At 44.6% G+C, this 15,248-nt stretch overlaps 1 protein-coding gene across 1 annotated transcript in view; it reads left to right on the top strand.

The window, feature by feature from the left end:
• Tmeff1 (transmembrane protein with EGF like and two follistatin like domains 1) overlaps positions 1 to 15,248 on the top strand; it is an 80,558-nt gene that overhangs the window by 60,888 nt on the left and 4,422 nt on the right. The window contains exon 8 of the mRNA XM_075967230.1: positions 7,306 to 7,429. Coding sequence (XP_075823345.1) covers positions 7,306 to 7,429 — 124 coding nt within the window. The remainder of the gene's footprint in view (positions 1 to 7,305; positions 7,430 to 15,248) is intronic.

The raw sequence follows: 15,248 nt of genomic DNA, 5'->3' as shown, positions 1-15,248 counted from the left end.
GGGAGGGGGCATCTGGGGAGCAGCATGGGTATGGTACGGGAGGAAGACGGAAGGGTGTTTTCCTAAGGGAAGAGTTGAGGAGGTAGGTGAGTTTGTATGACTAGAGGAGTTGCTTCCTTGGCATGGTTGGGAGGGTCAGGGCTGGGATGGAGAGCAGTGGATTTATATAGCGGTGGGGGAGGTTTCAGAGAGAGGTTAGGAGTGCATTTACAAGTAGACACTTCCTTAATTTGGAACTTGAGGAGCCTGGGATAGGCAAGTCCGTGGAAGGATATGTTAGTGTTGTAAAGGCTGGGATGCAGGGAGGCACCGTTTGGGAAGCAGCACGTGGTATTTAAAGTTTTAACTCTGTAGAGCGAGGGAACCTCAGTTACTGGTGAGGTGCTGGTGTAGCCGCACTAACTTACCCTGCAGGTCCCTGCCTCAGTTGCTAAGATCAGTTCCTCGTTCTTTGTCTGGGGTGCCCACTGTGGACCAGGGATGACTGGTAGAACAGTCCTCTGCAGATAGGCCACTGGGTACTGTTTCTTATGACATCATGACTTCGAATGCACTGTTCTTTGTGTGTGAAAATATGGCTGCTGCTGGCAGGCTTGCTTTGGAAGGCTCTGTATGGAACGAGTCACTGGGGGGCCAGATGTACTGTGTGTACTGCACACACTTCAGGCATTGTTCAGACACCAGCAGTTGTCACTGTTGTTGTTGGAGCCTGTCACCACTTGCCTCCGGGCATTGTTCACACAGGGTCCTTCTGTGTCCACTCCTCTGTGCCAAAGCTGCACCTCTGCTTTGGCTTCTGAAAGCATGCTTTATCGTGTCCTCAAAGCCTTTTTATCTTTCCCTCTTGGAGCGGCCCCGTCTATTTAGTCCTAGAGAGCAGGTGCGTGCACATTATGCTTTCGTCCGTCTCCTGCACATCTCCCAGGGAACGAGCTGAAGTCGTGGTTTAATAGCCAAGAGCTTGTGCTGTGCAGTCATCAGACTTGTGAGACCCGATTTCTCTGAGTCTCGGTGATCACATCCAGGGAGACGTTGGGGTCAGTCTGAAAAATCAAGCACTAGATTCCTGGGTTCAGTTTCGATGCGTGGTTGTCACGGCAGTTTGCAGTTTCTCTGGGCTTAAGTTCCCAGCCTGTGAGCTCACCTGCTTTACTGATCCGTGTTGGGGCTCATGAGTAGCACTGGGAGCCACTTAGCAGTTTTAAAGCAAGTGTCGTACTGTGTGCTCCTGTGCCTCTGAGTTATCACCACGTCCTCACGGCAGCCCTGCTGTCCTCGTTTTGCATATGATAAAGATGAAACTGAGTGTTTCGTTAGTGTGGGGTGGCAGGGTGAAGCTGCACTAGGGCTGGTCAGAACCCTGTGCTTTCTTTCCCCAATCTCCCTCAGAGCCCTCACTCTCTTTTCAGCTGTGACCCAGGGAAACCGGCTCTCCAGCCGCTCTTAGAGCTCTTTCACACACTCGGTTGCTTAGTGAGACTTTGTTCTTATTTTCTGTTTATTCTGCCATTGTCTCAAACTCCAGGAATCTACTGTGGTGCTCGGAACATGGTACTTTTCGGATAGCCATAGATCTAAGTTTTAGTTCAGTTTACTAAACTCTCTCTGCTGGGCTCCCCATCATTGGGCTCAGATTTAGAGACATTTACATGACACACTATTAGGAACATATTTAGTAAAGAGGATGGTTCTCTTCTGTTAAATGTACTGGGTACATTCTTTTTTAAAAATATTCATTTTATGGTGTGAATATTTTGTCTGGACGTATGTCATGTACCTCATGGGCACAGTACCTGTGGAGTTCAGAAGAGGGCACAGAGTCCCCTGGAATTGGAGTTACAGACAGTTCTGAGCCACCATGCAAGTGCCGGGAATTGAACCTGGGTCTTCTAAGAACAGCAAGTGTTCCTAATCACTTAGCCATCTTTCCAGCCCCTGGGTACAAACAACTCTTAAAGATGGTTGTAAACTGGACGTGTTCAAATAGGGATGGGAAGTTTGACCGTAAGAATAGACACTGGTAGGCAGTCCTTCTCAGTGGCTTTGGTTGTGAATTTCCTGTGAATTATAAGCCACCAAACTGGGTGTGCTGCTGGTCATCTTTCCATGCTAATACTGATTCCTTAAGTGATGGTAAGCTTGAGGACCGGGGCCGTGTAAAGTCCCCTTTACATCATCTGTGTACAGAATAGAATGGAGTAGAGTGTGGTGAATACTTTGGCCTGAGTGGAGTGCTGAGTTTGGACGCTGCCAGCCAGACTCTCAGCTTATTAGATATGCCTTGTTTTCTACAGCGTCACTTCATGTTAGCATAGGGCCACTTTCTCTCATGAATTCATTTAATAAATCTTTATTGGTGTCACACTTTGTCCATTAGCTTTTCTGCCTTAATTTTCTGCTTTTTATAGGGCTTTCTTATGGTCTGTTAGGACACTACCTGACCTCTACACAGCTGCTCAGTCCTATTGTTATATGTGTTCCAGCATTTTACTAGGTAGTTGGGTTCACAGTCTCGCTCTGTGGTCTCACGATTATATGCTTCGATGGTGTCGCACTGTCAAGTCCCACGTTCAGAGGAGTGCGGTGAAGTCAAGGACTGTCCACCTGCCTTGTTCCTTCAGCAGGCACTTTTGGCTTAAAACTGAAGCAAGCAAAGTACGATTGTTTTAGTTGAGTTGGTTTCTGTTCAGCTACTTCTTGTCAGTGCTAATTGCTTGAGGCATTCCTTCTGCTTTGATCACAAGTGTTTGTAAACAAGCAATCTGTTAATTAAGTTCCAGCCTGTGTTGTGAGACCCAGGGCCATGCTGCTGCTGAAAGCAGCCTCTTTCTGAATGGGAATTTCAAAGCGAAAAGCTTTTGTTTTGTTGTTGGGATAGTTTTGTTTTGTTTTTAAAGATGGAAACCAAAGATGATTCAATCCATAAATTAATTTTTTTCTTTTTCTGTCACTGGGATGAACCTAAAATGTCAAGTCTGTGGGGCCGAGGCTCTGCTCTACTGACATACACTCCCATCGCACAAAGCCAGAAGTTCATACTACGCATGTCAACAAGTGAAAGTTATCGTTCATTCCTGCGACATTTGTTAGGTGTAGACTAGCGGCTGGTAATATTTATTAAGCATTTACTATTTGCCAAAGACTGTTTTTTAAGTCTGTACAAGGGGCTAGAGCGTTGGCTCAGTGGTTAGGAATACTTGTTGCTGTTGTAGAGGACCCAGGGTCTGTGGCTCACAGTCATCCAAGTATCCAGTTCCAGGGGACCCAGTGCCCTCCTCTGCCAGCACCAGAGTACACATTTGATGCACACAAATACATGATGTGAAAAACTCACAAATAACTCTAAAGAAAGTTGAAAGTGCTGTACAAATTCACCTACTATTGATGTGTTAGCTCTGACCCTACTTGGCCCTCAGATCAACCCTGTGAACACTGGACACAGTCATTGTCTTCATTCCTCGGATGACCTCTATGTCACACGGTTAGGGAGTGCAGTCACCAGATTCAGATCCAAACAGTCTAATGCCTGGAGATGTCCTTACACATTGTACAGACTGCTTCTCAGGACCGGAAATCATGCAGGGACAAACAGCAGGGATGTCTAGATTCCCGAGGAGCTCAGTCTTATGGACTGATTTTAAAATCCAAACAGGTGTTCCACTCTGCAATGCAGATATAGTGGGGGAGGGGCTCAGGTGTAGCATCCTGACAGAGGTGCTTGTTTCTGCCACCACAGAACTGTCATCTGGGAGCTGAAGGAGGCCCTGGGACCCCTTGCCAGTTGAGATATGTCTTGTTTTTTGTGTCTCCAAGAAGTAGTGTCATGTTTGGCCAATGGAAGGTGATCAGTAGAGAATTTCAGCAAATTTAGTCATCAGTTCTAGACTGTTCAGTGTGGGACTTACTAGCCTCATGTGACTGCTGTTTCCTGAATTGGGCTAGACAGAATTCATATCTTGGAAACAACTGTATAGAGTGTCTCAATTTTCATATTGATATATTGAAATGCTAATGTTTATTAAACTGTATAATTAAGATTTTTTTAAAATTTAGAATATGGCCAATAGAAAATAGAAAGTTATATCTGGGTCTCATTGTGTGTCTGTTGGATAATTAAATGGTATGACCAAGGTCACAAAGCAATAGAGATGAGTTTAAGATGGTGGATTTGTGGCTTGGATTCCAGCTCATTTTTATTTCTAGCATGACTTAAATTAATGTAGAATTTCCCCCTCCTCAAAATTTTTATTCTGAGCTTAGCTTTCCCACTCGGCACTCCCGCCTCTATCTTCCTGTGCTCACACATGTATAACCCCATATTTTTGTGTCTACACATGTATAACCCCCTTCCTTCCTCCCCCCCGCCCCTCTCTCTCACACACACACACAGCTATTAAGCTTTATTTGTGAAAGTATATTCAAGGAGCTTCGGGATAATCAATGAGCTGGTACCCAGCATACTGTAAGAGGGAATGCTAAATCTTCTATACATGGAACAGAATTGGTGACATGACAAAATAAAACACAATAAGATAAAGCAAAACCCATCATAATGAAGTTGGACAGGGCAACCCAACAGGAGAAAAAGAGTCCCAAGAACAAGGCACAAGAAACAGAGACTCAACTCGTTCACACACTCAGGAGTTCCATAAAAAGCTAAACTAAAAGCTGTAATATATACACAGAAGGCCTGGTCCGTTTAGCCCTGTGCTTGCTGTGTCAGTCTCTTGTCAGCTCATATGCTCCTTGCGTAGTTTGGAGGGCCTTGTTCTCCTGGTGTCCTCCATCCTCTCTACCCCCACCCAAAAATTCTTGTTCCCTCTTCTGCCATGGAGTTCTCGGGGAGGGGGCGATTTGAAGGAGGCATCCTATTTAGAGTCTTTCCACATAATGTCTGGCCGTGGGTCTCTGCCTCTGTTCCCATCTGCTGCTGGAGGAAGCTTCTCTGATGATGACTGGGTAAGGCGCTGGTCTATGAGTAGAGTAGAATATCTTCAATAAGAGTCATTTTATTAATGCTTTCCTTTTTTTTCTTTCGACCAGTAGTGTTTGGTTTTGCACTAGGTCTCTGGACTGTCTAGTTCCTGGCTCCTGGTTACTCTGACAGTGTCAGGTACAGGTTCCCTCTCATGGAAGGGACCTAAGTCAAATCAGACATTGGTGGCTACTCCCATACGCTTCTATGCTACCATTGCACTAGCATATTTTACAGGCAGGACAGATTGTAGGTCAAAGACTTTGTGGATGCGTTGGTGTTTGCATTTCTCTTTTGGTAGAGAACTTTCCCACACCAAAAGACACTAAAACATAGGGGTGAAGGCTCCTACAGTCCCCCTCTTTTGATCCCTCCTAATCTGTTTCCATTAGCATTCTTCAGATTTTATTGTACTTTGTGTTTTGCGGAGATAAGCCCCTTACTGTCATGTGATGCGTCTTATAGATTGCTGGTGATTTTATTGGCATTGCCAGGCATTATTTACCTCATGTAATTCCTTCAAACCTGCATGAAGTATAGGCTGTTATCCTGATTTTACAGTTATGAATTCTGAGGTTCGAGAGAAGAATGAGTGGTAAAGGTCACATAGCTAACACGTGCAGAATCTGTAAGACATTTCTCTTACCTTCTGTTATTTGAAGTGTTTTACAGTGAACATTGACTTTAAAAATACTATATGAAAAAGCCGGCAGAGGTGTCCTCCCCTCCCTTCTCCTCTCAGTTGTTCCTTCCTCTCTCCTTCCCTCTGTTGTTTCGGAGATCAAGTATTAACATGTAGCCCAGGCTGGCCTCAAAGGGATTAGGATTAATTCTGCATCAGCCTTGAGTGCTGAGATTACAAGTGTGGACTACCATGCCTGGCTGAAACCCTGGACCCAGCAATACCAGTCTTGGGAATATACCCAAGAGATGCCCTATCATACAACAAAAGTATATGCTCAACTATGTTCATAGCAGCATTGTTTTAATAGCCAGAACCTGGAAACAACCTAGATGCCCTTCAATGGAAGAATGGATGAAGAAAGTATGGAATATATACATATTAGAGTACTACTCAGCAGTAAAAAATAAGGACTTCTTGAATTTTGCATGCAAATGGATGGAAATAGAAAACACTATCCTGAATGAGGTAAGCCAGACCCAAAAAGAGGAACATGGGATGTACTCACTCATATTTGGTTTCTAGCCATAAACCAAGGACATTGAGCCTATAATTCGTGATCCTAGAGAAACTAAATAAGAAGGAGAACCCAAAGAAAAACATATAGGCATCCTCCTGAATATTAACCTTCAGCAGGCGATGAAAGGAGACAGAGACAGAGACCCACATTGGAGCACCGGACATAAATCTCAAGGTCCAAATCAGGAGCAGAAGGAGAGAGAGCACGAGCAAGGAACTCAGGACCGCAAGGGGTGCACCCACACACTGAGACAATAGGGATGTTCTACTGGGAACTCACCAAGGCCAGCTGGCCTGGGTCTGAAAAAGCCTGGGATAAAACCGGACTCTCTGAACATAGCGGACAATGAGGACTACTGAGAACTCAAGAACAATGGCAATGGGTTTTTGATCCTACTGCACATACTGGCTTTGTGGGAGCCTAGGCAGTTTGGATGCTCAACTTGCTAGACCTGGATGGAGGTGGGTGGTCCTTGGACTTCCCACAGGACAGGGAACCCTGATTGCTCTTTGGGCTGACGAGGGAGGGGGACTTGATTGGGGGAGGGGGAGGGAAATGGGAGGCGGTGGCGAGGAAGAGACAGAAATCTTTAATAAATAAATAAATAAATAAATAAGAAAATACACGTGCTTGATGGTTTTCATTCAAAGTAAATCTTTTGTCCTAAAATTTTAGAATCCCTTAATTTGTTCTCTGCCGACGCCATTGTTCTCATAGGAGTCTCATAGGCACCAGGTAAAGGAGTAACTTTACCCATTTAAAGCCAATATTGTGTACATCGTCTTTGTCCCAGGGTGAGCTTCCTTCTAGACCTGGCACTTATAGTTTAGCAAAGATGTTTATCTTTTTCAGATGGTTTTTAATATAGCAGTAGTTCATAGTGATCGTGTTCGGCAACTGTTTTTGTGTGCCTCCAATCGAAGTTGTCTGCTTGCTACTGTGTTTGTACATAGTGGGTGTTGCGAGGGACCTTAGATCTCGCTTACCCTAGCTGATAAGCCTCCTTTTCTAGATTGCCCAGCCTGGTGATTGACAGGGTGAATTCATTTGTTTCTGAGCCTTTGGAAAGGTCTGTATTTTCCATTTTTTCTTCTCAGTATTCAGTGACCCGGTTTGTGTTCTCTTAAGATGCTGGTGATCAAAGGGAAGATGTTTATATTGGAAGCCACATGCCTTGTCCTGAAAACCTCAATGGGTACTGTATCCACGGGAAGTGTGAATTCATCTATTCTACTCAGAAGGCTTCTTGTAGGTAAGTTGGCCACTCGTGGTCAGGAAGGAGAGTTCCCACCGTCAGCAGCTGCTGCTTCATGTAGACTAAGTAACACTAAAGAAGCGGTGTTATCTGCAATAGATGAGTTTAAAATAATCCAACCAATCATCCATATATCATGAAAACCTGGCAAGAAATATGCAAAGATAAGGAACAGGCTGTATTAGGCTTTGGAGGGTGTGAGCTTTCACGTCTTTCTGATGGCTTTTTAATATTAATATGCCTCATCCCAACACGATTTTGATCTTTCCGCAATCTGTTAGCAAGGTGGTTGAACGACTGAAGAATATATTCCGAGTGGAGAAGAAATAACTCAAATAAAACACGCACTAAAATAGATTACTAAAAATAAAGGAGTGGGCTGAAGAGCCAGGTGTGAGTGTGAGCGGGAAGTGGAAAGAGAGTAAGTGTTCGGCTCCTGTATCCCAGAGATGTGACCTCACCTGTTTGAGGTCAACCGCAGGTTGGGAACAGAGCTGAGAAGAACCTAGACCTCAGACGCCCTGACACGTGGCCTAAGGACTTCAGTGCTGCTTGCTGTTTTCTGTGTGTGTTTCTGTTGCTGTCAGGAATTGTGCGCTGTCTGGTTAGCCGGGCCAGGCTTCCATAGACAAGAGGGTGGGGCATTGCTGTCTCGTCTGTTCATGTATGCTCCTAGGAGTTTCTGCATCTCTTGGACAAAGCATCAAAACATGGGGGGTTGTTACATTGTACTTTTTCTTATCCTACAGGTTAGTGACTCTTTGCTTTCCTGGATGTAATAGGCAGCTATTGGTCCTGAGCCCCCCCCCCCCCCCGGGTCCCTCTTCCTTACCTCCCTTCCCCTTTCCTCCTGCATAAACATGAAAGGCAGAGCAAGTGCTTTCACTGTCCACGGTTGAACAGCTCTGGGTAAAACCCTTGGCCTTTTCCCAACTGACCGTTCTCGTTGTCTCTGAAGGAGCTGACTTCTCTGTATGCCCCCTGCCCCAAACATTTCCAAACAAGAGCTGTATAAAAGAGAAGGGACGAGACAGTGTAAAGCACACATGAATTCTTTATGTGTGTCCCACAGTGGCATAGAAATCTTCAGAGCAGCTCGGGTCCTGATGGCCTAAGATGGGGTTTCTTCAGAAAATGTGTAGTAATCAAAAACACAGTAAACAGTGCTGTAATCTGTACGTGTTCTTGGAACAGTTTGGGACCACAAAACAAAAGAAATATAGAGATAGCTGAGGGAAGAGGGAGGAAGGGTACAGGGTCTCCTCGGCTTCTGGCCGTGGCAAAACTAAAGTGGAGAATTTCAGAGCCATGAGGTGTGGGGGAAATGATGGCTTTAGTTTCACATGCTGGTGTATCCATTTATGCAGTTCACGATAATTGATTTGAAAACTCATGGGAAATACAAGTGGAGAAGTAGGCTTAAGAATAATTCTATCTCTAGCCTATTCCCTTTACCCAGTAGGCTTTCTGCATCTACCATCTCTTGTAGTGGATCTCCTGTATCACCTCTGTTCCTCTCCTGCTTTATCGTATTGACAAAACTGTAGTCTAGTTCATTCCATTCTCCCCTGGCCCGCATGGCCAAGCAGAGTACTGTCGACACGCCTCTCCTCCTTGCCGGCAGCAGATGGTCTTGTGTCCAGGCTTCCACAGGTCGCCAGTCTCACCCCAGCAGTCTTCTTTCCTCCATATCCTAGTGTAAATGCATTTTATGTGTCTATAAATCGATTGTGAGTACTTTTCTTTTCCTTCCACAAAGAAACTCACCACACTCCTTTCTTTCACAGAAGAACTTGAGTTGTCTGTGGTCTGCCTCCAGTTGTCATTTCTGGTCTCTCTTGAACTCACTCCAGTAAGCGTTTGTCTCCAGCATCCTACAGAGCCTGTTCTTACGGCTGAAGTCAGTGGTCAAGTCTTGGTGGTAAATTCACATTCAAGTGGTTGACAGCATTTCCTGTGTCTCGTGTGTTAGTCTCTTGGCTTCTAAGATGAAACTCTTGTTTTTCTTCTGTCTCAATGGATCTTCTACTCTTGGCTGGTTCCCACTTTGCCCCCTGACCTCACCGTGTTGTAATGTACCTCGTATTCTCCCTAAGTGACTGGATCCAGTCTTTGGGTCTTCTGTAGATGTCATTCAGTTCACATAAATGCCAGTCCTTTCTCTTGAATCTGAGGTTCTTATCTGTGATTTCTTTACATTTCCGGTGGATGTCTGGCTCCGTCTCAGCTGAGCTAACCCTGATCTGTACTCCTGCCTCTGCACCACCGCCCTGGATCCATCTGCAAGTTCATTCATCCTAGTGGATGCCAACTCTTGTCTCTTCAATTGTTTAGACAGACTACCACAAGCACACCTTTGATGTCTCTCCCTCTCATGTTCCCCATCTTATTGGCTGGGTAGAACTCTTAGCTATTCTGTTTCAAAATATATCTTAACCAGAATTTCACTGCTCCTCAGTCCAGGCACCAGACCCTCATGCATATGTACACACACACACACACACACACACACACACACACACTCACACACTTTTTATATAACCATTTAGTTTACTTATTATGCCTTTGGACTTCTACTAGAGGATATGCTTTTTCTTTTCTTTTTTCTTTTAAAATACTATTTTTTAAAAAATGTATGTGTATGTGTGTAGAAGTTTAGGCCCGCACGTAGAAGTCAGAGGTGCATCTCAAGTCTCCTTTATCTTTACCTTTCACTTCCTTTGAGACAAGGTAGATCAGGCTTGCTGGCCTGCAACTTCTGGGGCTTTTCCTGTTTCTGCTTCCCACAGTCCCATGGGATCTCTGAGAGAAACATAGTTTTTTATTGTATCTGGCTTTATGTGGTTCTGGGGATCTGAACTCAGGTTGTCATGTTTGCAGTGAAGTGTTTTATTCCTCGACCCGTCTCCGTAGCCTGGGATTCTGCCCCTTTGTGGCCGTGTTTCCCTGAATGTGAAGCTGTAGTACTGAAACTTGGCAGTTACTCAGTAAAAGCGCTAAATGGCTGAGCGGATGAATCAGTGTGTGAAGCCAAGGGCCGGAATGAGGTTACCAGGGGGGGCTGAATCCCTGGGTCCACCCTCAGTAGCAGAAGAAGCAATGGCAACTTAGAGCTTCCCACTCTAGATGTTTGGACTGTGTAAAAGTCAGTTGTGGAAAGTGTTATCCAGGGGATGATGTGAATGAGGTATGTGGGCTGAAGGTCCTTTCTGATACTCTGATTTTCATATCTGAGTTAAGCTGGACTGTCTGAGAGCCGCACATCTAGGGTATTGTTATAGCTCTCTGCGGAGCTGTTTTGATTTTACTGAGCTTTGACTTTGAGCCATTAGCCTACCATGAAGGACATTGTTTTAAAAGTCCCATGGGTTCTCATTACAGTATTGGATTTACTGCTGCTGTGCTGTTGAGAACTATACTCTCTGTATTAGAAGTTACCCTCTTTGCACGAGGACCCGTGAAGGGAAGTTCCCTTGAGTTTAATAGTGGTGGCAACTGCTCCTCTGAAATGACTTGTTTGATTTTGTTTTATGGAGATTGCTTTGGTGTCAGTACTCTTCTCTGTTTCCCCCCTCTTCCTCCTCCTCTCTCCCCTCTCTCCTCCTCTCCTTTCTCTTCTCTTCCATGTCCCCTTCCCTTCTTCTTCCTCTCCCTCTCTACCCCTCCTTTCCAATCCAGTGGTCAGTTTTAACACATTTTTTAAATCCTATGCCCTTTACCCTTTGAGCACTAGGTAACCAGGAATCTATCTTCTGTCTCTGTAAGTAATTTATTCTAGCCATTCTTTCTTGAGTCAAGGTCTTATGTATCCCAGACGGTCTTAAAGTCACTATGTAGCAGAGGCTGGCATTGAACCCCTGTATAGGGGGTACTGGGAATCAAACTTGGCCTTATGAATGTTAGCCAAGTGCTCTACCAACTGAGCCACATTCTCTGCCCTATTGTGCATATTTCATGGAACTGGGATGATAAACTATAGTCTTCCATGTCTGACTTGTTTCACCGGGTATCAAGGTTTTGGGTACCAGCCCCTCAGATCTCTCAGGGTTCAGAGAGAATGCTTTCAGAAAGTACGGGAATTAGAAAAAAAAATCTGAGGGCAAAATGAATTCTCTACTATATACTTTCCCCTTTTATTCTCTTTATTGTTCTGTTTCTACTCTAATTAATCCTATCCTACTTCTAATTCCTCCTAGCTGCTTCTTCTATTCTAAAAACTCTTCTCCTAAAGGAGCCTTGAAACGATAAGGAAATTACAAGACTTACCTTCTCATTGGTCAAGAGCACATTCCTAAGATAAGTGATTAGGGAGCTGAGCCGTTGCCATGGCAACCTAAGGTCCCAAGGCCGTAGGAACAAGACTGTGACCAGACTGGGGGTGGGGGTGGGGGGCAGAGTGCCCAATGACAAAGTTGAGACACAGGTCCATTATTAGTAGACTGGCAAGTGATAAATTGGCATGCTTTTCTTAGTAACCTTGGTTGGCCATCTGTGACTCTGACCTTGTGCATAGCTGTAAGGTTTCAAACTTACGACCTATTTACAAAAAGGCCTTTTAGTCTAGTTTGAACTTGCTTTGAGGTGAACTAATTGTGAGCTCTTTGTGTGCAGTTAGTCTGGCAAAAGAACAAGACAGGCTGCTAGGTGTCCACAGTCCTTGTGGGACAAATAGATCCAGTTATGAAGCATGTCCCAGTATATATTCTATATGTCAGAATTTGTATGTGTGTGTGTATACATATATAAATTGAAAAGTCATCTTCCTGACCACCCACAGATATATGTGCCCATAAGATGGAGATGAGACCACACATACACATCACATGAGATTACGCACTACAGTGCAAGTATTGGGGAGACACCAAACTGCTTTAGCAAAAGTGAGCACAGTTTCCAGTTGGCGGTCCTGCAGGCCTTGTCTGGACAGGATGAACCTCCATCAGAGAACCACTCCTCTGGTGGGTTGACATCTGAACACTAGTTACCGCCTGCTGTAACTCTCATGGCCCCTGGCAACCAGTAAGGCTGTTTCTAAGCCTCACCAGTGTCTAGTTCCGTCCTGTGGCTGAGGGACAGTCTGCTGTGAGGATTGGATCACATGTTTAAACTCAGCTGGATGAGTGCTGGATGTCACACACATTTGGACTGTTTTGAGTGACGCTGCCCTGAGCACTTGTGTTTTTGTGTGGACATAAGCTTTGATTTACTTGGGTAAATGCTAAAGAGTGGGATTACTCGGTCAGATGCTAACTCTGTTTAAGTTTTCGAGGACGACCAGTCTGTTTTGAAAGCATCTTTCCCATTTCCCATCCTGCGCCAGACCTCCTCTAGCTTTTGTAGTCACCTTGCTTTCTATCCAGGCAGCACTGTGGGTGTGATGCTAGCCCACTGTGTCTGCTGGTTTTGTTTTGTTTTTGAGATAGAGTCTTGGGTTTCACAGGTAGTCCTTGAACTTGAAATCCCCGTCTCGGCCTCCTGAATGCTGGGATTTCAGGTATGTGCCATCGTATTTGACTCTCTTTTTGGCCAATTATATATCTTTTCTAGGAAATGGAGTTGAGATCCTTTGCCCCTTTCTTAATTAGTGGATTTTTTTTAGGATGTATGTTTTAAATCATACTTTCTTTAATTATTTTAAAAGCAGTTATTGTGTGTGTGTATATATGTGTGTGTGTATGTATGTGTGTGTGTGTATATATGTGTGTATGTATGTGTGTGTGTATATGTGTGTATGTATGTGTGTGAGTGTGTGTATATGTGTGTGTGTATGTATGTATGTGTGTGAATGTGTGTGTATATATGTGTGTGTATGTATGTGTGTGTGTGTATATATGTGTGTATGTATGTGTGTGTGTGTATGTATGTATGTGTGTGTGAATGTGTGTGTATATATATGTGTGTGTGTATGTATGTGTGTGTGTGTATATATGTGTGTATGTACATGAGTGTATATACGTGCACATGCACATTTGATCGCCTGTGGACGTCAACAGTCAACTTGGGGGAGGGAGTCAGTTCCTGCCGTCCACCTTGTGAGGCAAGGTCTCTCTTGTTCCTGCTGCTGCTGTGCTGTGTATTCCTGGCCAGCTTCAGGACAGCCTGTCCCCAGTGCCCGTCAGCTGCCCGTCTCTTCATCTCCCTGGATTACAGATTGTAGATGTGAACCACTGCATTTGACACTTTCCCGGGGATCACACTTGGATCGTCAGGCTCCTCAGCTACTTGTTTGCTTTCTACACGTTCCACGTAGTGTCTTGTCAAATACATAATTTTCCTTTGTGTAGGCTGCCTTTGTACTTTCTTGATAATGTGAAGGTCTCCGGTTTGATTTAGCCCAGTTTATCTTTGTTGCTGAAGTTGTGTTTTTTTGTTTTTGTGCTGTGTCTAAGATTATCGCCCCATCTGCAATCTGGGATCATTAAACCTTGTGTGCGTGTGTTCCTAACAGCCTGCTTTGTAGCTTTAGCTCCTACATTCAGACCTGTGACCTGTTGTCTTACTTTGCTTTCCATTGTTATGATAAAAGTAGCAGTAGGGGGAAAAGGTTATCTCCTCTTTCACCTCTAAATGTCACAGTCCCTTCTTGAGGGACACCAAGGCGGGGAGCTAAGGCAGGAACTGGAGCAGAAGCCAAGGGGAAGACTGCACACTGACTTGATTTCAGGCTCCCTTTCTTCTACCCCACCCCCCACCTACTAAGGAATGGTACTGCCCACAGTGGGCAAGGCCCTCCCACATCAATCAATGATTTAAAAAAAAAAAGGCCACACAACTTGTAACAGTCCAGTCTGATGGAGGTGGTTTCTCAATTGAGGTTTCCTCCTCCCAGATGACTCTGGTTTCTCTCCTATTGAGAAAACTAACTAGCACATCCGCTTTTAATTCTCTTAGAGGTTGCAGAAAGGAAGAGGTTAAGAACCCAGTGCAGAACCTCCTGACAGGAGTCCAAGAACTCTAGAGAGTGAGTGAGCAAGCCCACACCACACCCGCTCCCCTGTTGCCCAGCACCCAGGTTCCCTTCCTGTTGTTGTTTGCATTTTACCATGACACTGCTTCAAATCCTTTCGTCACAAGTGTGGGACAGCAGTGAATATACCACTCGTGCGCCGTGAGTTCACGGTGGTGCCCCCTCCATGCCGTGTGCTTTATTCATGGCTTCCAGTAGAAGTCTTGCTAATTTATACGTTTCGCTTCTGTCAGCTCTAAATGTCCTATGCGTTTCCCTATCAAATTATTATCACCAGCTGATGACGGCACCTTTATATTTACCTTTAATTAGAATGAGAAGGTTTCTAAGATTAGCATCCACTTGACTGCTTTGCTCTGTTTGTTTAATAACTTACTTTCCTCTCCCTTGCATGTTAAGTGTTTATGCTGTTGGCACTGAGAAGTGTCTGGAATATAATTTGATGCTATGTCCATAAAATTGTGACTGGTTCTTCCTCTTAATTCAGTAATCTTATTCCCAGGTATCTATCCTAAAGTATAACTACAGGGAAAATATAAATTTTGTGACTTCTTCCAGGGATTGCGGCACACCCTAATATCCCTGCTTCTGGGATGTGGAAGCAGGAAAATGGAGTTCTAGGTTAGTTCAGGGTATCTCCTGAGACCTGGTATCAAAAATAATAATAATAAATTCTCCTGTGTTTGTGGTGTGTTCAGCCATATATGAGACATGTGTATCACACTGCTTTCCCCAAGGCTGAGGAAACGCTGTGGAAGAGAGGGTGGACAGATAGTAGACTCAGGTTAGGAGTGAAACAGTGTCTTCTGCACATGGCAGGTCCAGTGCACTTGTGAACTCAGTGGCTCT

Source organism: Microtus pennsylvanicus, chromosome 3 (genome assembly GCF_037038515.1).
Source record: "Microtus pennsylvanicus isolate mMicPen1 chromosome 3, mMicPen1.hap1, whole genome shotgun sequence".
Taxonomy (NCBI): Eukaryota; Metazoa; Chordata; class Mammalia; order Rodentia; family Cricetidae; genus Microtus; species Microtus pennsylvanicus.
The sequence above is the reverse complement of the archived record's forward strand: the minus strand, read 5'-3'. Positions and strand labels throughout refer to the sequence as shown.